Source organism: Mustela lutreola, chromosome 4, assembly GCF_030435805.1.
Source record: "Mustela lutreola isolate mMusLut2 chromosome 4, mMusLut2.pri, whole genome shotgun sequence".
In the NCBI taxonomy this organism is placed as follows: Eukaryota; Metazoa; Chordata; class Mammalia; order Carnivora; family Mustelidae; genus Mustela; species Mustela lutreola.
The window spans coordinates 33,913,214-33,938,525 of NC_081293.1; the positions used below are offsets into that span (position 1 = coordinate 33,913,214).

Genomic DNA, 25,312 nt, shown 5'->3' on the forward strand with positions numbered 1-25,312 from the left:
AAGCCTTCAGTATCTCCACCTGAAGAAGTCAACTAAAGGTAGAAACTATCCTACGGAAAGACAGAGGGGCAAAGATTTATGTATCCTTCTGTAAGTACAGCTAGACCAGTCTTTCTTTCATGGAGGCAGAAGAGAACAGAGAAAAGATCTAGATACCTAATTTTGCCTAGCCAAATAGTAATTTCCATTTTTGAACAAAAAAACATGAGAATGGGGTGCCTGGGTGGCTCAGTGGGTTAAGCCTCTGCCTTTGGCTCAGGTCATGATCTCAGGGCCCTGGGATTGAGCCCCACCTCCAGGCTCTCTGCTCAGCAGGGAGCCTGCTCCCCCACTCCCTCCCCCACCCCCCACCTGCCTCTCTGCCTACTTGTGATCTCTCTCTCTGTCAAATAAATAAATAAAATCTTAAAAAAAAAAAAAAAAGCATGAGAAGACATACTCAAATGCCAATAAAGCGTTCAACCACCTAATTATTTTAAATACACTTTAAAGATGTAACAATACAAAATACTTCAAGTAATTTTTATGTTAGATGTTTGTTTACATATGTAAAGTCATACTGGAATGATCTTAAGATGATTTTTTACAGAACTTTCAGAATATCAGTTTCAAACTATTTGAGAATGGAATAACAATTATTTTGAGCTTAGAAACTTGTAGAAACAAAAATATTTCTTGATAAGTATTTAGAAAGCACAAAATAAATGCCATTTTATTTATTTATCTATTTATCTATCTATCTATCTATTTATTTATTTATTTTATTTGACAGAGAGAGAGATCACAAGCAGGCAGGGAGGCAGGCAGAGAGAGGAGGAAGCAGGCTCTCCACAGAGCAGAGAGCCCGATGCGGGGCTCGATCCCGGGACACTGGGATCATGACCTGAGCCGAAGGCAGGGGCTTTAACCCACTGAGCCACCCAGGTGCCCCAATAAATGCCATTTTAAATGACAGTTATGTTTTGAGAAAGATACATAATAAAGGTTTTCTTTTTCTTTTTTTACCAAACTAGCTAATAAAGGTTTTCTAACTAGAGAAAATAGAAATGCTTCTCTTTCCTAAGGAAAAACTTTCTTTTCCATTGTAAATACGCATTTCTCTTTTTTTGAAGGAAATAGGTAAGTTTAAAAAAAAAAAACTTTGGACTGGGACGCCTGGGTGGCTCAGTTGGTTGGACGACTGCCTTCGGCTCAGGTCATGATCCTGGAGTCCCAGGATCGAGTCCCACATTGGGCTCCCAGCTCCATGGGGAGTCTGCTTCTCTCTCTGACCTTCTTCTCGCTCATGCTCTCTCTCACTGTCTCTCTCTCAAATAAATAAGTAAAATCTTAAAAAAAAAAAAAAAAACAACTTGGACTTATATTTTTATGCAGTAAGCAAGTGATCTTGATCAAACAGCTGACATAATTATTTTATTTACTATTAACTCTGTTTTTCCTTGCAGAATGCCTTATACACAGTGGGCAAATATTTGATGGTGAAAAAAATGTCACTCTTGTTTCAGTTGCAAGCTGGTTACATTTTCAATGTCTTTCATACAGAATATATTAGTGCAAAATTTGCCTCAGCCTTCTTGTGCCCCACTGATTTTCAATTTATCAATAGTGCTGCCTGACTGAATTGTCAACCAGGGATTTTCATCATTTAATCAGTGTACCATTCATTTGAAAGCTATGTTTGAAAATTACTTTGTATACTTACATTCTTTATTTAAAGAATTATACTTCAAGGGTGATAAAACCCACATCCAGAAGTATATATTACAAAGCTAAGAGCCAAATAGCATATCTAGTTTTGAAGCAGACTGGCTAACACCAACATGAGATTACAGAATCTGCCCATCTCTTACCTAAAGAAAACAGTGAAAAACAATGGCAAAGATAAAGGCTTAAGAAATTTAGGGGGAATGAAGACCAAAATTTCAGAATAGAAAAGACGCTTCATTTGGAATTCAGGGCCCTAAGATTATCCCTGCAGCAAATACCTAAAAAGCTACCTATCCACAAAGTAAGAATGACAGAATGATTTCATTCATTGATGAGCAATGTTAGGAGTGTCCTGGCAAGAATGACCAGAAAAAGGAATAAGGAGAAAAATGAATCATCTTTTCAATTATCCCAGCCTATATTGCCACTGTAGTGCTTCTAGAGCTCTAGGGCGCCAAAGTGAAGCTGAGGATAGTTTTATCTTCCTTGAAAGAAGTGGCTTCAAAGTCTGCTGAAAATTTCAGATTCAGGCCTTTTCCTTCTTATCCTGAACCATCCTTTTATATACAATTTTTTCCATATAATTTAAATATAGATTCCAGAAATGCATGAGATTTAGCCAATGAGGTACTTACATTCACACTGTATGACATCTAAGTTAAACTGCTGAACAGCTCCCATGCTTATCTGTTTTAACTCACTGTCCAATAGCATCTGCATTAAGGATGTTGAGAGATGCTGGCAGGCTGACATGCAAGCGGTCTGGGCAACTTTCCCCTGTTTAAAACAAATATTAAAACCAAAATATAAATAAACATATATAAGCAAACACAGAAATATACCATAAATCATCAGAAAAATTATATATCTGGCATTCTTTTTGTTGCCTTTCTGGGGGTACAACAGTGATTACTGGCCTTTCTATTTCTGTATTCTAAGCAGCTATGCATTTTAGTGTAAGAATTAAAATTAATATTTTTGTTTACTTGTCCTTCTCAGGACATAAATATCATTAAAGTTCTAACTTCACCCAGGAAAATTAAAAGACAAGTAAAAAACCCATGATTTATTATTAGAGCTCTTGAAATGTCTCAAGTATTTTTAAAAATACACATTAAAATATGGCATTCATGACAAAATAATTATACATTTTATTCATGTAATGTTCTTTAAGCTCTGCTTTGTATAATTAACCAAGCAAGAATAAAGGAAGTTAATAAACATTTTTTTATTTAGACCATACCTAAAATTAAAAATATACTTTGAGTCATAAGTCCTTCTAATCAGAACATCAGTCTGTAGCATAGCTTCAATTAGCTGGGGGGCTTGCCTACTAATATGATTTCAAAATCATCTACAGATCTACATTTGGTTTTTTAAATCACCTGGTAATTTAGAAGTATGTGGTTAAATAAATTATAAATACTTGTGGCTTTCTTTCACTACATATTATTATATAATATTTTCTACTATCATAAGCTCCTAAAAACTACATAAATTTTCACTGATAGCCTTAAGGCTATAATTTCTTAAAGATGGTAAAAATTTTAAGTTTTCATGTTTAGCCTCCAAATTACAATGTCACTTTTAGTATAAACTGTTTCTTTAAACAGATTTTGTATCCCAATTAAAAGTTTAAAATATTATAAAGACTCTTTCATGTATAGTTTTCCCGTGTAATAGTGCTCCTACTTTTGCTCTCTTCAATCACAATCATGTGATTTGGTGATGGACTGACTCCTGTGATAGGACTCAAACTTCTATGAAAATGGTCAGAAATAATGACATTTGGAAAATGCATCATGTTTTGCTTCATTTGCTTAATAAATATTTACTCAGTGCTATTTGATAGTTGTTTTTTATTACTTTCACAAAGGCCAATAAAGCTACAAAATCATGAAAAAAACCCTCCTACACATAAATGTTTCACTAAATTGGTACAGAAATGTTTACAGAGTTTATCTATTAGAAGAAAAACATAAATATGTTTTTAAGATGTTTATTAGAACATTTGTTCATTAAACTATACATTTAAAATCAGACTAGAAACAAAGCAGCTTTTATGAATGCCTTAGCATTTAGACCTCAGCAGTAAAAAACTGTATCTGAAATGGAATCTCAATTTCTTAATCAAAAACTTTAGAGATAAAAGCCAATGCAAACAATATATTTGACAGATACTGATGAACTGCCAAAAAAGAATGTAACAAACAATGCAAAACCCAGCATGCTTCAAGATCCCTCACACCCAAAAGGAATTAGTCTGGGAGACATGCAGCTCCATTCCCCAAGCACCATAATATCAATATGAATGGGAGGGGGACAAAAACATAGAAAAAGGAGAAATCAATGGCATGTAATTTAATTACAATGTAATAGGCTTGAGAATACTTAATGGAAATGTAATTTTGACCTAATGGAACAACTACTGCATTTTAGCTTCATGTACTTCTCCATCCAATCAGCTCCACGTCCTACTTATGCTGCCCCGGTAATACACCAACCGCAAAACAGATTAATAAATCGCTCCCTAAAATTACTATTATATTCATTTCATTAGTAAATATACTGCACAATGTAAGTGGTATAATTTTAAGGTGACATTTAAAATTCAACATGGGTTCAAATGCTATGAATCACTATATAATAGTAGTACTGGAGCCAAAAATGATAGTAAGAGTAGAGAAATACAGGCGATTCCATAAACTTGGTGGAAATAGGTAATGAAAACACATACACACGTACACACACACGTGTATGTGCCTGCGAATTTTTTAGCTTTTTGTTTAAACAACATATGTAATAATAAAACCCTAATACCAAATTTCTTCTGATGATGCATGTTAAATACAGGCTTATTGTTCTCAAAGATATAAGATTTAAATATTTGTAAAATATTTTATAAATCTTCTAATGAAATAAATTCACTAGTATCAAAGGTCTGGATTCTTTAAATATTTTAAACGTTATATTCTGTAAGACAATACATTTTTAACATGTTTATTTTCTAACTATAAAATGTGCACAAATATCCTTAAATCCATCTATCACTTACATTTAGAGAGAAAATGTTTAATGTTCCGAATACTAAAAAATACCTTTTGCAATTCATTTCTGATGCCTGAAGCCCTTGGTACACTTTGGTATAACCAAAAGTTCCCTTTCTGAACATTTTTATTGCTAATACTATGGACACTCTTAATAATATCATTTTCTAGAACACAAATAATCTAAGTACTTTTGCAATTATCTATTTTAACAAACAAAACAAATAATTAAGAAATTTCAAGCACCTAGAAATTTCTGCAGGCTTCATCTGAAAAATTAATTGCAACTACTATTAACATTTTTCTTCTCTTTAACACAAAGTTCAATAAATAAATAAAAACACCTGCCAAACTTTTAAAGGTAACTACTTTTTTTTACCCTCCTCTAACATTTTGCTGAAAAACAACTTGCAAAGAGAGAAAATCCTTAGACAAACTTCTTAGATTTCAAAGGAACTTGTAAAAGAGAATCTGCTGACATATTAGATCCTTTTTGCATTACCCAAAAGCTTTTCTTCTAAGAACAATTGTAGTAAGGAGACATTTGGCTCCTAGGAAATTCCCAAAGGGTCAACCATATGCATCCTTCCATGGCACCTTCACAGCGCTGCTTTCTAGATCCATGTCTCAAAAGCAGCTTTCATCATTTACTTGTGTGTCAGTCAATATGATTTATGGACTGCATTCAACAAAGTCAAAGCATATAGAATGAGAAATATGACTACAATCTGCTAATTTGTTTTGTATTGAGCCACTTAAGAGTCAAAGACCTGATGTCAGACTAAGACCAGCAACACAATTAACCAGTCGGTGACAGATTCATCCATCCTCCCTGCCAGGCTGTGCCAATCAAAGACAGCATGAGGCGACATTTGGTGAAATCAGTAAGAAAACTCATTCTCTAAGCAACCTATGTGAGACCTTGATTGACACTTTTTGAATTTAGTTTGTGGAACACAGCCACTCTTTACCCAATAGTCCCTCACTGCAAGCTGTGAAATAAGGCTTTTAATGCCAATCACAGGAACAATAAACCACAAACCACCAACCCTCAGTTTAAAAGGAAATCAAGAAAACACATCTGTTTGTATGTCAAGCCAAATTTCTAAAATAATTTACTATTACAGATTAGACTAAAGATACTCCCTCTTTCCTTTGAAACACCACAAAATGACATGGTAACAAAAATACAACAGATTTTATTAGATTATGGCTCAAAACTGTTTTGAGTAATGTTTAGATTATGGCTCAACACTGTTTTAAGTAATGTTTTGATAGATCTACTCTAATAATAGGAGAAATGTAGAATACTTAAAAACTAATTTGATACATTTAAATTTTCATTTGAAGTTTTCATTTCTGTCTCACCATTCTCTTATTTCAAAGATCTAATAAAAAAAGAAAGGTTTGATTTCAACAGTAATTATTTGAAAGCATTTTTCAATGCTGCTTTCATTCTCTCTCAACTACATTTAACATAAAAATGTGCTCTTGAAATCACAACCATTCTTTCTGTACTGGTCTCCCTTCCTTAATGATCCCAGGAGAATCCATTTTACTTTTTTTATATTCCAACAAAAGGGTAACTTTGCACAATAAACTAACTTTTTTTTTATTTAAGTAAAAAGAAATATATAGACTCAAATATTGTGCATTGCATTTATTATTCTTTAAATTGATAACAGATTTTGTTTTAAAAGGTTATGTAATTCTTGTTCAAAAAATCTGGAAAATTGAAATAAAATCACAGACTGTTTGAATATTAAATCTAATACTAACAAGAAAACTTATTAATTATTTCTGATTCTGTATGGCATTTTACAATTATTTAGGTTATTAATTTTTAAGCAACTTAAAGCAGTAAAATATCATATTATTCAAACTCACTGTCTCTCAGTTTGCTGCATAAATTTCACTTGAGAGTATGAAATAGTCTTTTCAGAGGAAACGCAAAAGAAAAAGGGAAGCATTGATGAATTGGTCAGCGTCCTAAAGACCCACAATGTATATAGCTTTTTCTTAAGACAAACAGACTATAAAAGAGTGAGGTCTTACATCAAATGTGAAGTAAACACTAAAATTAGAAATAAATTCCTAATTGAAATATGAAAACAGATGCCTAGTTGATAAGTAGGTATTTTAACTTAAGAAATTTATTATTTTTCCTTCTATTTTACATAAAAACCACTAATCTAAAGTTTTATTATGTAAAACTACATCCGGCTCTTATGTAAAGAACACTATTAAATAAATCAGGAAAAAACATCTAAAACATTAATATAAAACATGAAAATTTCCCCAAGATGACTTCACAAATGCACGAAGATTCTTCTATCTAGTAAAATAGGCAGACTGCTGTAGCACTGCCCTATATAAAAAGGACATGTCTCAGATTCCCAATCGAACAGAATGGATGAGTTATAAACGTTAAAGTATCAAGATGAATTCCTTCAGTGAGTTTTAATAACTTTAACACTATCTTGAAGACAGATTTTTGAAATTATGCCAAAAACACTCACAGGTCTATCAAAATATACTCAACTCTAAACACTTCCAACATTCTCCAAAATACTTTTTTTACACTTCTGTATTCCTCTCATATTCTTTCTGTCCCCACCTAAAGTAGCTTTAGCCCCAAAAGAGGTGGTTACCATATCAATTAACCATAATCGCCACAATGAAGTATGAATTCACATTCTCCCTTTTCAGGCTTTTCTCCTAACAATTCCCAATCATAAGGGATATGAGACAGTAACATAAATGCATACTCTTGGGGACACACACACACACAGATTAAATAGAACACAATTATCTTAAAGTTGGGGGGGGGGCGGAATTTCCCCAAACTGGGAAAAATTTAGGATAGTTGCAATACATGGTAATTTCTCTTTCACTCAGAACTTCCTCATCCCAACCACTGGGCTCATCAAATTTTGGAGGCCTTTTAATTTTTTTTTAAATCTTTTTTATCCGAACTTTTATCCAGACTTTAATATTCAGGATTTTAGCTTTCTGCAAGTTTCAATGTTGATGTCATGGCAGCTCCATGCTATTTATCATTCTACCTTTAATAGGTGGAAGGAAAACACAAGGAGCAGCAGACCAATAAAAGCAATAAAAATTGCTTCTAAGCAATTGATAATATCAGAACTCAAGACAAAAATGGTGAAAGGTGCATGTACTTTTGCCCAGACTGGCAAGAAGAAGGAAGCTAGTTTATGATGTGTGGGAGCTGACAGGAATTATTCCTAACTCTTAAATCTACTTGATAATAGCAAATTGGGCAGCTAGGCATATGTTTAGGTAGGGAAGCAATAAAATATTAAGGCTCTATAACTCTTCTCACTTGGCAATTGTAAGAAAGGCAAGGGAAGTTAAAGATGAGCTGTAGGGGTACCTGGGTGGCTCAGTGGGTTGGGCCTCTACCTTTGGCTCAGGTAGTGATCTCAGGGTCCTGGGATTAAGCCTCGCATCGGGCTCTCTGCCCGGCGGAGAGCCTGTTTCCCCCTCTTCTCTGCCTGCCTCTCTGCCTACTTGTGAAAATTAAATCTTTTAAAAAAGAAAAAAAATGAGCTATAATTTTCCTTGTGGAGACTCAGTACTACAGCTAAGCCACAGACTTAAGAGCAAAACACTGGAGCATCCCAGGAACTGTTCTAAAAGCAACAGCTCTGTAACAGCAGGGTCATATCCTCATTTCTTTACATAAGCAACCGGATCAGAGTATCAGGGCTATTTAATCATAAAATGTACTCGAGTTTGCAACTCTAGTACAATTTATAATTTACAAAGAATTTGCCAGAATTACTAAAATGCTAGACAATATAAGTAGTTTCCACATGATCACTAGTGAAATGGATAAATGTCACTTGAGCCAACTCTTATTAATATATGTAGCTAAAAAGCTGACATATCATAAATTCAGCCATATACATACAAGTATAATGCAGTGCAGACCTTTGTCATTCAAGGATTTAAATTTAGATTTTGACCTTTTAAGAATCTCAGAGTCCAGCACAAGTAGGGCTTCATCTGCTCAGGCAAGCATCCGCATAACATGCTCTGTGAAATGGGTATCAGCGGGTATCACTCAAGAGCCTGAATGAACAGTCCCAATCTCCCAACTCAAAGTGGCTTTGCTGTCTTCTGTTAGTTGACATGGATAAAATAACTTGTTAAGGTCTACACTTTTCAGTTACATTTCATAGCATTTTCTGAAAGAAATTACATGGCATAGCAGTATTTTCAAATTTGAAAGTGCTCAAAGTTTTGGGGTATACTCACTCAGAATGTCAAGGGCCTTCTGAACAAGTAATTTCATGGGGCTGTCCTAGACTGTGGGAATGGGATTGAGGTAGATACTTTTAGATTCACTTCCAGTTGAGAACTTTTAGATTCACTTCCAGTTGAGAAATGAGATTTTTAAAAGAATAAGGGAAAAGTATCAAGTGGAGGGAAGATATATATTAAAACAAGATGAAACCTATACAAAGTAGGAAGGAGTGCTCAAGGCAAGTTATCTAATTACTATTTTTTTCCTAGAGACAATTTGCAAATGACATTCAACAATACTCTGAGAACGAAGAGTAAGTCCTTACAGACATCTATAGTAGGTCTTTGCCAACTGCTCCCTTCTTGTCTTCAAAAAATTGACAAAGGCTTTTAACCTCAGTGCTACCATTTAACACACTAATTTTCGTAAGTAAAAGATCTAAAAGAACATGACAGCATTCCTACAATGCCTAAAGTCTCCTGAATGAAAGAAAAGGAAGGAATTAAAATGTTGCTCATCTTCTGAATTCACTCCCTATATGTGATATTTGTCTGAACATGCTCCTTTGGTGGGATATTCCAAAGTCCAATCTCCTTAGCTTTCATATTATAGCACCTTACATAAGTTTTTTATAAATATATATCAGCACCTTGGCCTGCTGAATTTTGTTATCTCTGACCTGCAAACATACTGTAAATATAAATGCACCAAGGCTGTACCACCTCTCCCATGAGCTCTATCCTTACTCTTTTCCATTCCTGTTAGGCTCCATACAGGGAAGAAAAAAGAAAAACAGGCTCTTTGGCATCACTGGACAGGGACTTGGACAGAAAATTTCCAGCTCCATCTTTCCTGACAATCCCCCATCTTTCTCTTCAGGGGATCTGATTTCCTTTCTTGCTGTCTTTATCTGCTCACAATAAAACACAATTCAAACTAGAAAAATCTCTTATCCACATATTTTAGTCCCTTTCCTTCTTCCCCAATTTCACCTTCTGTCCATTTAACTTGGGGGGGGGTTATTTTTATATTTTTCTTTCTATTGTGGAAAGGTTAAGGGGAAGATACCACTTGCATTCCTAGAACTTTACCATTCCTACCTGCAAAAACTCAATTAACTTTGTAAACATGAATTCTCTGTTGCTACCTGCTAGTAAAACTGCCAGATATTGCATTTCCATTTGTTTGTGGTACTGACTCTTCCTGTTTCTGAACGGCACTTTGTTCATAAACACAGCACCAATGAACTAGTCTATTTCACTGATAGCTGTTAAAGAGTAAAGTTACAGGATATTTGTAAGTGTGCATATGTATTCATGTACATACGTAAATATATAGTCCAAAGACTGATGATAATCCATTCTAATTATTTCCATTTATATCTCTTCCTGATCTGTTACTTATTCATCAGGTCTTAAGAGTTCTCTCCTAATCCACTAGCTTTCTACTAAGTCTCTCATGCTGTTTCCTTCTAAACTAAAAGAAGATTTCTGTTACTAACTACTTCTTCCAATTATGGTCTCAATCAAAACGCTGTTTTCCACAACCTTTGACAGTGGGAAATATTAAAGTGTGCTATGCTACATACACATGTAAGACTTACAACTTAATGCAAGTAAATCTCTCACTAAGATTAGTCAGCATCAACTGAATAAATACTTAAAAGGACTAAAGTTATAAAATTCCACTATGTTTATTTCCAACTAAAAAGCAACGTTCTTTTTTTTTTTTTTTTTGCAATTAACTTACAGTAGTGAAAATCACTTAACTGTTTGAATACATTAACAAAAAGCTTAAGAAAAATATAGGGGTGACTGCCTGGCTCAGTCAGTGGAATGTGTAACTCTCAATCTCACAGTCATGAGTTCAAACCCCATGTTTGTTGTAGAATTTACTTAAAAAAACACATATTAAAAAAAGATTAAGAAAAAATATTAATTCAACTATTTTCCACTTTTTCATTTACATTCTCTCTCAAAGTTCTTTACTTCTCTTCAATGCACTGATATACTGTCAATGGTTTGTTCTTGTTGATTTTTGTGTACTTGGAATTAACTTTTTATAAAGTATGGAAATAGGTATCAAAAATATCAGTAGAAATACTTCATTTATTGCCAGAGAAAGAACTATCTCATATAACTTTTTCTTTCTTTCTTTCTTTCTTTTTTTTTTTTTAAAGATTTTATTTATTTATTTGACAGACAGAGATCACAAGCAGGCAGAGAGGCAGGCAGAGAGAAAGGAGGAAGCAGGCTCCCCGCTGAGTAGAGAGCCCGATGCGGGCCTCAATCCCAGGACCCTGAGATCACGACCTGAGCCGAAGGCAGCGGCTTAACCCACTGAGCCACCCAGGCGCCGTCATATAACTTTTTCAAAACACTGAACATTCAAGTGCCAAAGCTTTTAAAATTTCTCATGCTAATTTATACAAAACTGATTCCCAAATCTATCTCTGCCTTTATAAATAAGAGAACAAGAAACAATTTGAGGGGTTTTTTTAGATAGCACAATTAGTATCACTTCTGAACATGACCTCTGTATTTTGAACACATACATGATTTTTCTGCAGGAACCCTGTTGTTAGCAAGCTTAACTGAATACTTAAAAATTATTATAGCAAATGAAGAAAAAGTTGAAGGGAAAGCCTGAGTGTGTGTCTCTTCAATGAGACAAAGTATTTGGCCTTAGTGCTGGGAATACACAAAGGTTATTTTGGTGCTATCAGGTCTTTTATTGTGTTTAAATCACCACTTAATTTATACATGTGAAGAGAGCTGTAGTTTGAAGTATTATGTCATTCTTTCATGGAGATGTGCAAGGAGATGTGCAAGGAAAGAGTAAACATACAAATATTTCTAAACGGTATTGATGCCACCTTTACTAAATAATTTTCATGCATTTTCCAAATTTTTGCCTGTGAATAAGACTACAAACTTTCTCTTCAAAACTAGGAAATATTATATACATCATAAATAAATTTGATTTAAAAATTCTGATTTTTTGTGGGGCGCCTGGGTGGCTCAGTGGATTAAGCCTCTCCTTCGGCTCAGGTCATGATCCCAGGGTCCTGGGATCAAGCCCCACATCGGGCTCTCTGCTCGGTGGGGAGCCTGCTTCTCTCTCTCTCTCTTTCTCTGCCTGCCTCTCTGCCTACTTATGATCTCTCTGTCAAATGAATAAATAAAATCTTTTTTTTAAAGATTTTATTTATTCCTTTGACAGACAGAGAAATCACAAGTAAGCAGAAAGGTAGGCAGAGAGAGAGGGGGAAGCAGGCTCCCCTGCTGAACAGGGAGGCCGATGTGGGGCTCCATCCCAGGACGCTGGGATCATGACCTGAGCCAAAGGCAGAGGCTTAACCCACTGAGCCACCCAGGAGCCCCAATAAATAAAATCTTAAAAAAAAAAATTCTGATTTGTGCAGCATATTTTTTAAGCTCTCTACCCATAAAATAAAATGACTTTTATAAAAGTCTATTTCTTTACCATTTCTCTCATGTTCACTTAAAAAATACTTATCAAGCAGTTCCTCTGTATAAAATATTGTTTAGGTGCTACAGAAGACACAATGAGTGGATAATAGTTTCTGACACAAGGGGAATAACTTCTAACAGCTGAAAGAAGTCAAGTCTTCAAACAGCTATAGTATAGGACAAAATATAAACAGTACTGTAAAAGTGGGACAAAGTATCCACATATGGTTAAGTGGAATTAGCAAATGTTTCACGAAGAGGTAGCATTAAAGATGCTTTTGGAAGAGAGTAAGGATTTTTTTTTTTTTTTTATAGCCCACTTCTCTGGGGAAGTTGTATTTTTTTTTTTTAAAGATTTTATTTATTTATTTGACAGAGAGAGATTACAAGTAGGCAGAGAGGCAGGCAGAGGGAGAGAGGAGGAAGCAGGCTCCCCGCTGAGCAGAGAGCCCGATGCGGGACTCGATCCCAGGACCCTGAGATCATGACCTGAGCCGAAGGCAGCGGCTTAACCCACTGAGCCACCCAGGCGCCCGAGAGTAAGGATTTTTGAAGCCAAGGTAAAAAATAAGAGATCCAGAACACAATGAATTTTCCACTTAGAATGCCCATGTTGAATAATGGTCAGAAATGTATCTGGAAAGAGGCTGAGATAATTTCTTTTCATTAGCATGCAAAATTTTCACTTTAGATGAGCAAGAGACTGAAGCTTTTCAAGAGGGAAATATGGTTTGACTGTGCGCTAGCAAGAATAATCTGGCACTGGTATATATGATGAACTGAAATGAGGAGACACTACTGGCAGAGGCTAATTAGAAAACAATTATAATAACAAAAATCTGAATTTCAGTAATAGGAACAGAAAGGTTAGTAACATTTAAATTTCAAGTGCTAGATGAGACTTTTTTAAGGTAAGAACTTGTAATACTGCACATTCAGAAAAATCTGAGTTCTTATTCTGGTCTTCAAGAGCTTACAACTGGAGCTGGAATGGAGCAACAAACACAGTAAAATGCAAAACATGATGAGGCCATGAAAAAAAGGTAAAAGCTAAGGCAATTCAGGAGAGTAGTACAGGGTTTGGAGTGAAAAAGAAAAATCTGCAGAAGGTCATGAATCATACTGGGTTATGCAATGAGGTGGATTTCTACAAGTGGAGTTTAAGTTCAGATCCATAAAGAAAAGGCACTCAGGGAAAGCATAGTCTTAAAAGCAAGTAATAATAATAACTAATATTTTTTAGGGTTTATTATATGCCAGAAACTTTCCTAAATATTTTATGTATACTATCTCATTTAACCTTCACAAAATTCTATAGGCCATATACTCTTATTGACCCTAATTTTACAGATGAGGAAAATATCTGCAAATTGTGCCATGTCATGCATGGAGGTGACCAGAGAGGTTTCTCGAAGCACTATACTCACCACAGATACACCATAATACTAACTTTTTCACAATCAAGTTCCAGAGAATCCTTCTGACTGCTTCACTAAAATAAGGACTATTACCTTCAAATGTAGGTTTCTACAAAACTACAATCATATAAAAAATATTGCCCAATTAGGATTTACTATAGGTAAATAAGCAGAGAAAAATAAGCCTGCGGGAAGTTCACTATTATCTGATTCACATGCTAGCTTTGGCTTGTATTTACTTACCGACATGGCTACATGATCAATGCTTTTAGTTTGAGAAGGAAGTCAGCCAGGCAATCAAATAAACACTGCAGTAGAAGCACTGTTTAAAGTAGCAAAATACACTATAAAACAGCAAGCTGGCTCTGTATGTTTGCTATAATTTGAAGTCATTCATTTATAACATACATGTGAACATCATTTTATTTTGGAGATTTATGTGTTACTTTTTACATCCACACCAATCAGATAAATCCTCCTCCACACTGTCTACTTAATCAAGTAGTTTAAAATACCAAGAACTTTTGCAGTCAGTAAAGGTCTGCTGAGCCAGCAAATTTAGAAAACACCAACTCTTTTATAGGTTCTTTGCTACAGAGCAGCTGTTCTCAAGTTTTAATCAAAAATACAGATTTCTAAGCTCTGGAAATTTTAATTCAGTTAGATCTAGAGCCAAGCACTGGAATTGGAATTGTTAATAAGTATCTCTTCCCGCAAATGATTTTATTTTTTAAGATTTTATTTTTTTTTTACAAAGAGAGACATAGCGAGAGAGGGAACACAAGCAGTGGGAGAGGGAGAGAGAGAAAAAGGCCTCCTGACAAGCAGGGAGCCCGATGCGGGGCTTGAACCCAGGACCTGGGATCATGACCTGAACTGAAGACAAACGATTGAGCCACCCAGGTGCGCCCCCCAGCAAATGATTTTAATATAAAAATAAATAAAATGTCTATTTTATTTTAAGATTTTATTTATTTATTTGACACAGAGAGACACAGTGAGAGAGGGAACATAAGCAGGGGGAGTGGGAGAAGGAGAAGCAGTCTTCCCAAGGAGCAGGAAGCCCAATGTGGGGCTTAATCCCAGGACACAGGATGCTTAAAGGCAGATACTTAAAGACTAATCCACCCAGATGCCCCTAAAGTGTCTATTTCTTTACAAATAAAAAACTGTTATGATTCTGAAGATGCTTAGAAAGGATAAGCCACTATGTTTCCACATAATCTGCCACTACAGCTTAAAAGAAAATAGCTTAAAAGAAAGATGACATGTTAAATTATCTTATAATTAATCACTTAAATGTATTCTCTTCCCAAAATGTGAATAACAGGTCAAAGCAAAAAAAACCAAATCACTGGTCTCAATTTAAATACATATATGCTCCTGCTGAAGTTCCATACTAAATATATAGTACTAGCTTACTCCTTTAAAATATTGGGGATTAATTAAATATTAATTCCTTAAAATAATAAAGATTAATAAAATTAAACTAAAATAGCCTGAAAATACTGTTTAATTTTTAAAAAATTATCTAATTTACTTTTCAAATTCTGATAATAAGCTATATAATATTTAAGCACTATTTTTTTTTTAAAGATTTAATTTATTTATTTGACAGAGAGAAATCACAAGTAGATGGAGAGGCAGGCAGAGAGAGAGAGAGGGAAGCAGGCTCTCCGCTGAGCAGAGAGCCCGATGCGGGACTCGATCCCAGGACTCTGAGATCACGACCTGAGCCGAAGGCAGCGGCTTAACCCACTGAGCCACCCAGGCGCCCATTAAGCACTATTTTTTAAAGGAAAAAGATAGCTATCTGAAACATGAATTTAACCATATTATATTATTAGATCAATAAAATTCTAAATTTATTTATTAGTGGCAGCTGCACATCTGGTATAACATACTGATGCCCCTCTGTGTGGGAGGCTGTCTTCTTACCAAACACACAATGAGTTAAAAAAAAAAACAAAAACCCACAGTCAGGAATAGAGGAATAGCCAGCCTGATCATCTTAATTAACCCTAGTAAACAGGGGCTGGCAACTGTGTTAGCCAGACAATTCTCTCTTCTGAAAGACTAGATTAGACTCCGGATAATCTACAAGTCCTCTCTAAATTTAACTTCCAATAAAAGTCAGGCAATAACATGTAACATGAACACCATGCAAGTCATAGGACTTAGTATGCTTTCATCATAGTTCACATCATACCATTTTTATGATGGTATGATAGATCAATGTGATTCATTACCGTTATATATTTTTAAAATTAATATCCAAATAAGGAAAACCAATTTGTAAGCATATATTATGATTATGTTTTCACTAGATAAGCACTAAAGTACATTTAAAGCTGCTTGTGCCATGATTTAAAAACTATAATATTTATTTTTCATACTATTCTTTCTGGTGTCACATGAAAGAGAGGGTGATTAAAACCTCTGATTCTACAGTTGGCTATTAAAATTCTCCTTTACAATTTTTAGTCAAGTAAAAGGACATGTAAATGCATATACGTAACTCAAAAAGAAGTTTGAATCAAAGAATAAAGAACATAAAAGGGTAAGGCTAAAAGAGAAAATAAGGTGCCAGAATAAATTTATGTTAGGTTGGGACTTTACATCTGTATGAAATAATGATGCTGAGAAACATAATATTATATATAAGGGCCTTAGAAATGACCTAATCCAATCATTTTACTTCAAAGAGAAGGAAGCAGGTTGTTCAGAATCAAGATGGTAGACTAAGTTAATTTTTTTCTCCACATTCACCCTGAGATACAAGTGAAATAAAAAGCACAGAATTGCAAAAAGGAATAAATTTTTAATAGCAGAGGAAATAATTTCTGGAAGACAGCACATGAAACAGAGAAGAGAAAGACACTGCCCATTATTTGCTAACAGGGAACTACAGTGGAGCTGAGAGCCAGCTGTGTATCAGAGGTCCAGAGATGGCAGGTGTGAAAGAGGACAGAAATGAGAAATGCGATGGAAAAATAGGGAAGATGATTAAAGATTTCTTGAACAACTATGTCAATGATCCCTTAACTAGAAAGTTAAGGCAATTCCATAATGAAAGAACACTTAGGGGAGAGCTGAAGGCTTCTGGTTATAGGCAGAATGAAAGAGGGAGGGAAGAAGGGAGAGAGAGAGAAAGAATTCTGCTCATTCTGGCATGGTGTAGTGATAATGGAAAAAGAGGCAGAGAAAACTACATAATTTATGGAGTTCAGTGCAAAAGGTAAATGTGGGGCCTTTTTTTTCAAAAATTATTAAGAATTCCAAGAAAACAACAACTGAGCACCAAATCACATACAGGAACCTTCTAAACTCAAGATTCCATGTAACTGCAAAGGTCACACATACATGAAGTTGGTCCTGAAGAGAGGTGGCCATAATCTCATGGTTACCTCCATACCTTCTCACTCTAAGGGGAAGAATCCTAGGCAAAATGACCCCCAGTTCTTAAAAAACTCCCACTCAATTCCTACTCAGGAGAAAAGTGTACCAAAAAACAGGGTATTTACACAGTAGTAAACTACTACCAATTCTCCAGGCCTTCTTTGTCAAAAGAGAATGAGCAAAATAAAGAAACCTATTTGAGGGTAACACAGATAATTAAAGAAACTGGAAATACCTATCCAAAAAAAAAAAAAAAAAAAACCAAAACCCTCTAATATTCAGGAAGATGTGAAAGGTAATATATCCATTTTATTTTTTTAAGGAACAGTACTCTATGACAAAGGAACACTTAAAAACAGAAATGGTTAATAAGAAATTAAGAATTAAAGTATTTTACAGAAGGACTAAAAAATAAAATTGGGAAAATCTCCCAAAACATAGAACAAAAAAAGATAAGAGGTATGAAATGAAGGAAAGGATTAAAGACATAAAGAATCAATCTGGGAACTCAAACATCTAACAAAATGAGTCCAGGAAAGAGTGGAGAAGAAATGGAGGGAAAGAAATTATCTAAAAAATAATAGAATTTCCTTGCACTGAATAAGGACACAATAATTTTTAAAGGGGTCACTGAGTAAAGAGTTAAGTGAATTAAATAAAAGCTCACATTTTTACGACATTTCAGAATATTAAGGATTAAAGAACATATCCTAAAACCTGAATGCCAAAATACAATGGAGAATGCCATATAAATTATCACAGAAAAAGCTAGTCAAACTAAAATTATACAACCAGCTAAACTATCATACATGAGGATAGGAGACACTCTATGGTATGTAAGGATTTAAATAGGAGGAAGTTATTGCAAAAAAAGTTTAGCAAAAAAAAGAAAGTTTAGCAAAACCAACCAGTGGAGCAATAAAAACATGCAGAATCCAGGAAACAGTTACCCACCCACAAAGCAGAGAAGGAAAAATGCCAGGTTAACAGCTACACAGCAATTCTAGAGAGCAACTGGCACGAATTAGAGACAAAGACCTCAGTAGTTGCCAAAAGACAGTAGATGAAGAACTAATAAAGTGAAAGGTTGGGAAGCTCATATCTTTGTCTTATAAAGAATTAGGATATTGACTAAAGTAGAAGGAACAAGAAAATAGGAATATAAATATTTTATATAAAGAAACAATAAATAGAATAAAACATAATGTAACAATCAATGGGAGAAATAGGGGAAAGGAGATGTTGCTACGCATGCCTATCTTTCATAGTAGGGAATCACAAGTCTCTATTTTTAAAGGTAACCACCAGAATGCAAGCTGGTGTAGCCATTCTGGAAAACAGCATGGAGGTTCCTCAAAAAGTTGAAAATAGAGCTACCCTATGACCCAGCAATTGCACTACGGTATTTACCTTAAATATACAAATGTAGTGATCCAAAGGGGCACGTGCACCTGCATGTTTTTAGCAGCAATGTCCACAGTAGCCAAACTATGGAAAGAACCTAGATGTCCACCAACAAATGAACAGATAAAGAAGATGTGGTATATACAAACAATGGAATACTATGCAGCAGCCATCAAAATAAATGAAATCTTGCCATTTGCAATGAAATGGATGGAACTAGAGGATATTATGCTGAGCGAAATAAGTCAATCAGAAAAGACAATTACTGTACGATCTCTCTGATAGGAATTTGAGGGGCAGGGTGGGGAGTTTGGGGGGGTAGGGAAGGAAAAAATGAAACAAGATGGGATCGAGAGGGAGACAAACCATAAGAGACTCTTAATCTCACAAAACAAACTGAGGGTTGCCACGGGGAAGAGAGGTAGGGAGAGGGTGATTGGGTTATGGACATTGGGGAGGGTATCTGATATGGTGAATGCTGTGAAAGTGTTAAGTCTGACAATTCACAGACCTGTACCCCTAGGGCAAATAATACATTATATGTTAATAAAAATAATAATAATTTTTAAAAGGTAACCACCAGAAGAAATAAAAACATATGATGAAAAACAGCAGTCTGGGAGAGTGGAAGTGGGTGTGAGGAAAGAGCAAGGAGAGGGGCTCCTTCCCATCCCAAACTATTCTGGACTATTTGACTTATTTCTATGTAATGGAATAAAAGTAAATAAAATAAGCTTTATTTTAGGCTCTATGAAATAAAACAGACATTAACAAATTAATTCAGAATTTGCATTTTTTGTCTATTTTTACAGCTGGTTAATTGGAAGAATCAGGCCCAGACCCCAAATCTTAAAATTTCAATACAGTGCTGCATCTTCAAAAAAAATGTTTAAGGAGAGAAAAAAAATTTTTTTTTATAAGGTAAACTCTATGCCCAATGTGGAACTTGAACTCATGACCCCAAGATCAAGAGTCACATGCTCTACATAATAAGCCAGCCAGGTGCCCTAAGGAGAAAATGACTTTTAAAGTCAGATACTGTCTGCTTCTGACCAAATCATGTATCTTCATTTGTTATTGGATATATATTTGTTTCTCGCTTAAAGAAAGCATGTTTCAAAATTATATATGCAAATTAAAGACTGGTGTCACCAGATACTTTTAGTAGGGAAGGAAACTATGGCTCTAAGCATAAAGAATTTACAAAGGATACTAAATTAGGCCATCAATAAAACACTTTTGCCTGGAAGCAAAAAATTAAGCCAAAGGTAAAACCCTTCAACACCTTAAAAGGAACTAGATAGTGAAATAGATACAGAATTTAAAGATCAAATGATATTTCCCTGTTTTGAAACTAATTTTTACTATAATTTTTTATTGTACATATATTCAGATTTATTTCTTGAGTTAGCCAAAAATAAATCATTTTTCTTTGGCAATGTGATTTTAAAATCTGTACCATATTTAGTGCTATGCTAGTAAATGTTTAACAATCATTCTCTGGGGAAAAAGCCTTCATTCATAAGATTTGCTGATTGCCATGTTCTACTTACTCCTACCTATGGCTACCAATGTGATGTCAATGAATGAACAGCTGAGAAGAAATGTGCATAACAGGCTCTAATACTAATTCCCACCACTATTTTAAAGCCATTTTCTCTCAGTAGGAAGGCATCTCTAATCTTGGAGTAAAAGATATGGAGAGAAATGATTGTATTAATAGATGTTCTTTGATTTTTAAAAAGATTTTATTTATTTGAGAGAGACAGTGCCCGAGAGTGCACGCATGTGCATGAGCACAAGCAGGAGGAGGGGTTGAGGGAGAGGGAGAAGAAGACTCCCTCCTTAGAGCCCGCCACCCGCCACCACCACAGGGCTTGATCCCAGGACCCCAGATCACAACCTGAGCCGAAGACAGATGCTTAACAGACTCAGCCACCCAAGCACCCCAGTAGACACTCTTTTTAATAAACATCTTTTTAGGCATCTATTCTGTAATAAAGATGCCAAAGATAAACTCATTATTCCTAAAAATCACGTGTACTTTTTTTTTTTAATTATTCATCACAAGACTTCTCTTCATGCAGAAAACCAAAAGTGAAGCATATTTGATAGCAAAGGAGGGGTGCCTGGGTGACTCGGTTAAACGGCTGCCTTCAGCCTGGGTCATGATCTCAGGGTCCGGGATCGAGCCCCATATCGGGTTCCCTACTGGGTCTGCTTCTCCCTCTCCCTCTGCTGCTCTCTTGCTTGCACTCTCTCTCAAATAAATGAATTTTTTTTAAAAAAAGTGAAGGAAAACATCTTTCTTGGAAGAAAAGTTGGTGCTTACAGTTGACACAAACAAGATTAGTTTTTTTTTTTAACAACTCTAGAGTAACAGCAAATGTAAGCACAGAAAATTACATTATCGCTAAAAATAAAATAGAGTTCTGAGAAGGGAAGAAATATGAGCAAACTGAATCATGATTATATGATCTTCTATTTACTTCAATTGTAAAATTGAAAAATTGTAAAATTGTAAAATTGTTAGTATAAAATTTGGATAAACTGGGTCTCCTTTGCAAATACACATATGAAGAAATTAGAGTCATTACCATTTGTACATACCCTTTAGTGGTTATAAGTCAGTAAAATACCTTTATTGAAACAAACATATAATTATTGTTATTTATGAAAAAAAATAAATAAAAAACAAAAAAAACAACAACAAAAACCATATAATTATTGTTATTTATGAAGAAAGGAAATGTTCATTGTTCTTTCTAGAAGCAGACCAGTATTGGGTCTTAAAACAGTACATTCATAGTAAAATGTTACAGAGTTCCATTTGGCAGTTTTCATGAAGAATAAATAGGTATGTTCAAATTGCTCAACAACCTCTTCTATTTACATATGCATAAGTGGTGAGTGAATATTTAATGCTTTAAAAAATATCTTTGGTTTTAAGTTTCCTAGCTAATACAAAATTTTATTTTTAAAAAAACAGAACTTATGTTTAAATTAGACTTAAAAAGTCTCATAATTGTATAGAAGAAAATGACTTGAAAATATGAAAGAAAATACATGCCAAAATGTTAACAGTGGTTACCCTTTAACAAGTTAACAGGTAATTTTTATATCTTCTAGACTTAGTTGTATTTTCTACTGTAAAGGAAAAAAAAATACTAGAAAAAAATGGTTACTTACACATCTGAAAGAGTAAAAACTGCTGATTTCAAGAATATTAATTTAGGGATGCAATAATATTTACTTCATGTACTAATTAATCAGACTTCACTAGCATCTGTTAGCCATTATAAGCAGGACACTCAAGTTACAATTATTCACCTAAATATGCTTTATAAAGTGAGTATCTTTCACAAAGTTTTTTTTTTTTTAAAGATTTTATTTATTTATTTGACAGACAGAGATCACATGTAGGCAGAGAGGCGGGGGGTGAGGGGGAGCAGGCTCCCTGCTGAGCAGAGATCCCGGTGCGGGGCTCGATCCCAGGACCCTGGGACCATGACCTGAGCCAAGGGCAGAGGCTTTAACCTACTGAGCCACCCAGGTGCCCCAAGAGTGGACCTTTTAAACTATGTGTTCTGTCTTAGGAACTTTTTAGGGTTGGGGGATGTGAAAGAGTCAGTTTTATCCCACAGATTCAACTTCTGTGTACAACTACTTGCACTAATGACCAATACTTGCACTATTTGGAAGAGTGGCCTTTGGTTCCCCAATCCCACTGATGCTAACTCACTGCATTACCCCGAAAAATGTCAAAACTAGGATAGATGGGGAACATGGCCACTACCTAACTCTTCATGTCTAAGTGGGATAGCTACTTCTGCTTAAACTGACTGACGTGGGACTATATGTGATAAATAATCTCCTGAAGCTTCTTTGAGAATTGAAGGAGTCTAGAACTGGCCTCACCCTCCATCTGGGTCCAAAGGTAACCTGAAACTAAGGAATTACTTGCAGCTTAAAACACTGAAATAGGGGTGATTGGGTGGCTCATATCAGTTAATGTGATTTTGGCTCAGGCCACGATCTCAGAGTTGTGAGATCAAGTCCCATGTCGGGATTCTCCCTCTCCTTCACTCTCCACCCCCCATGCTCTCCCTCTCTAAAAAGAGACAACAAAAAACATTAAAATAAAAATGATAGCTTACATAACATACACTGCTTAGAAAAATAATGCATTTAATAATACTGTCTTTGCTCTTTGCTTAAAAGAAAACAATACAGTCCAATATACAATTTCAGTGTTCAGAGAATTAATACACTAAACCACAGCATAATTGTCAATGCTGGCTAAAACTTATTATAGTTAATAACTTAATATTTTTGCTTGGGAAATATGTTTCTAGTTTATTCCATGAATGAGAATATACTGTTGTTAGGTCCATTTTCTGTTATCTTAGCTATGAACTGTAATTTTCTATTTATTTGATCATGCTCTATTATTTATTGTTGTATTTGTTGGCCTGCATTTTATAAAAGTTCATTTCCTTTACAGAAAAACTCTTGTTAGATGACATAAAAATCCAAAATGGCTTATGAAGAATCCCCTAAAACTAAACAAAATATCATTACTAGATTATGAGTGGTCCAGCTAGGCCAGGAGTCTGTCTTTCTCATAAGGTGTACTGTAGTAACACCTTATGAGAAAGCAGGATTTCCTCCCAGACTTTAGCTTCTTGAAGTGAGGTTTATTTGTCCTAGCCATTTCTAACATATAAAATCTCTTAATTAACCCAAATTATGCACAAAACTCCTATACATCTCATTGTGCCAAGCTGTGAAACACATACTACAACATAAAAATACGGTATGTGTATATCTGTGTGTATGTGTGTGTACACACATACGTTTATTCTTGTAGATTGCTTTTGGCTGGAGATGTATACTGACAACATGAATTCAAATTAATTCAACAATTATTTAATACCTACTGTATGAGAAATACTTCTTTAGAAATTAGTTGAAATAAGAATTAAGCATATATACAGATTCCCTTTTCAACACAAGGACAGCAGTAGGAATGTAATATAATCCCTGGGTAAGCTTCTAAAAGTTCTTTGGCACAGATCCACTATTAAAATCTCTTTAGGAAATTCTTCTATTTATTTTTTAGTAACACCTGCTTTCAACTATTCTAAATGGCTCTTTGGAACAACTCACGATGGAGAAAGAGTAAAAATATGAGGAGAATAACTTTTTTTTTAAACAGGAGAGATGGTTGGAGGCAGTCAAACAGGCTTGAGATTAAATACTCTCTTTTTCTGTTCAGTTACATCTTATTTTTCTTTTCTTTCTACATTTTATTATTTTAAACCAGGTTTGCTTTTTCCCTTTTGTTCCCCTTGTGTTCAGCTACATCTTATGAAACAAAAAGGTCAACAAATTTTTCCTTATTTTATTTGTATAAAAACTACTCCACTCATGTTTTAACTGTAGTTCTATTATTTTTGAATATACCTAATGAAAACATGTTCACCCCAACATAATGTCTTCAGTCTGCATTCCTTATCTGAAGAATCCAGTGTTCCAGACTATTCATACGCAAATGTCCCTGCTATTTACACACATATTTTTAATGTTTCATCAACAGATTATTTAAAAATGTAGATGCACTATGATTATATATCAGGAGAGAACAATGTTCCAGTTTTATTGGCCTTTCTAACTGGAAAAGTCATTGATTATATGGACTTTTATGAGAAATACTCGTATTAGAGTTTATTTCAGTTTAAGTCTACATTGAATTTCAGGGTTTTGTTTTGGTTTTGAAACAGAGTTGTAGTCATTTTGGTTAAAAATAAAGTAAATTAAAACTTGAAACAACTAGCTAAGTTAGAAGTCTTCACAAATGGATTTATAAGAACGGAAAGAAAATATTCAAGCTAGGAAGTTGGTTTGAACAAGTAAACCTCAAACTAAGATTAAATTCTAAAATATCTTTAGTAAGCAAAATTATAATATTTTGAAATTTTTTTATACTTACAGGCAAATGAGTAAACACTTGAAAGATGCTTCTCAAAAAATTAATAAGATCCATTAAATAACCACTAGCTCTTCCATCTGGCTCAGACATTGTCCAGTCATAATCAGCAAGCTGAACAAATTCATCAATTTTTTGATTAAGCTTAGTATATATTTCTCCTTCTGCTGCATGTCGAGCATCCTGACAAGGGACAAAATAATAAAAAACAAGAAATAGTTATAGAAGCAAATAACAGAAAAAGCTTTTTAAAAATTCTAAAATTTATTGGGGTGTCTGGGTGGCTCAGTGGGTTAAGGCCTCTGCCTTCAGCTCAGGTCATGATCCCGGGGTCCTGGGATTGAGCCCCACATTGGGCTCTCTGCTCAGCGGGGAGCCTGCTTCCTCCTCTCTCTCTGCCTGCCTCTCAGCCTACTTGTGATCTCCGGCTGGCAAATAAATAAATAAACAAACAAATAAATAAATAAATCTAAAATTCTAAGATTTATTTTATATTTTTCCATGGTCTATTATCTTAGTCATTTATTTGAAGTCCAAGAAAACTGTTGGTTTTTTGGCTGATAATATTCTACTTGACTGACACCACTTTTTCTCCCTAAACT

At 34.7% G+C, this 25,312-nt stretch overlaps 1 protein-coding gene across 8 annotated transcripts in view; it reads right to left on the reverse strand.

Annotated features, from left to right (window-relative positions):
- The window catches only part of EXOC6 (exocyst complex component 6), a 364,257-nt gene that overhangs the window by 54,838 nt on the left and 284,107 nt on the right, over window positions 1–25,312 (reverse strand). For all 8 annotated transcript variants that reach the window (XM_059169437.1, XM_059169440.1, XM_059169439.1 and 5 more), the window contains 2 exons: window positions 24,714–24,893; window positions 2,343–2,484 (listed from right to left, as the gene is read on the reverse strand). In XM_059169437.1, coding sequence (XP_059025420.1) covers window positions 2,343–2,484; window positions 24,714–24,893 — 322 coding nt within the window. The remainder of the gene's footprint in view (window positions 1–2,342; window positions 2,485–24,713; window positions 24,894–25,312) is intronic.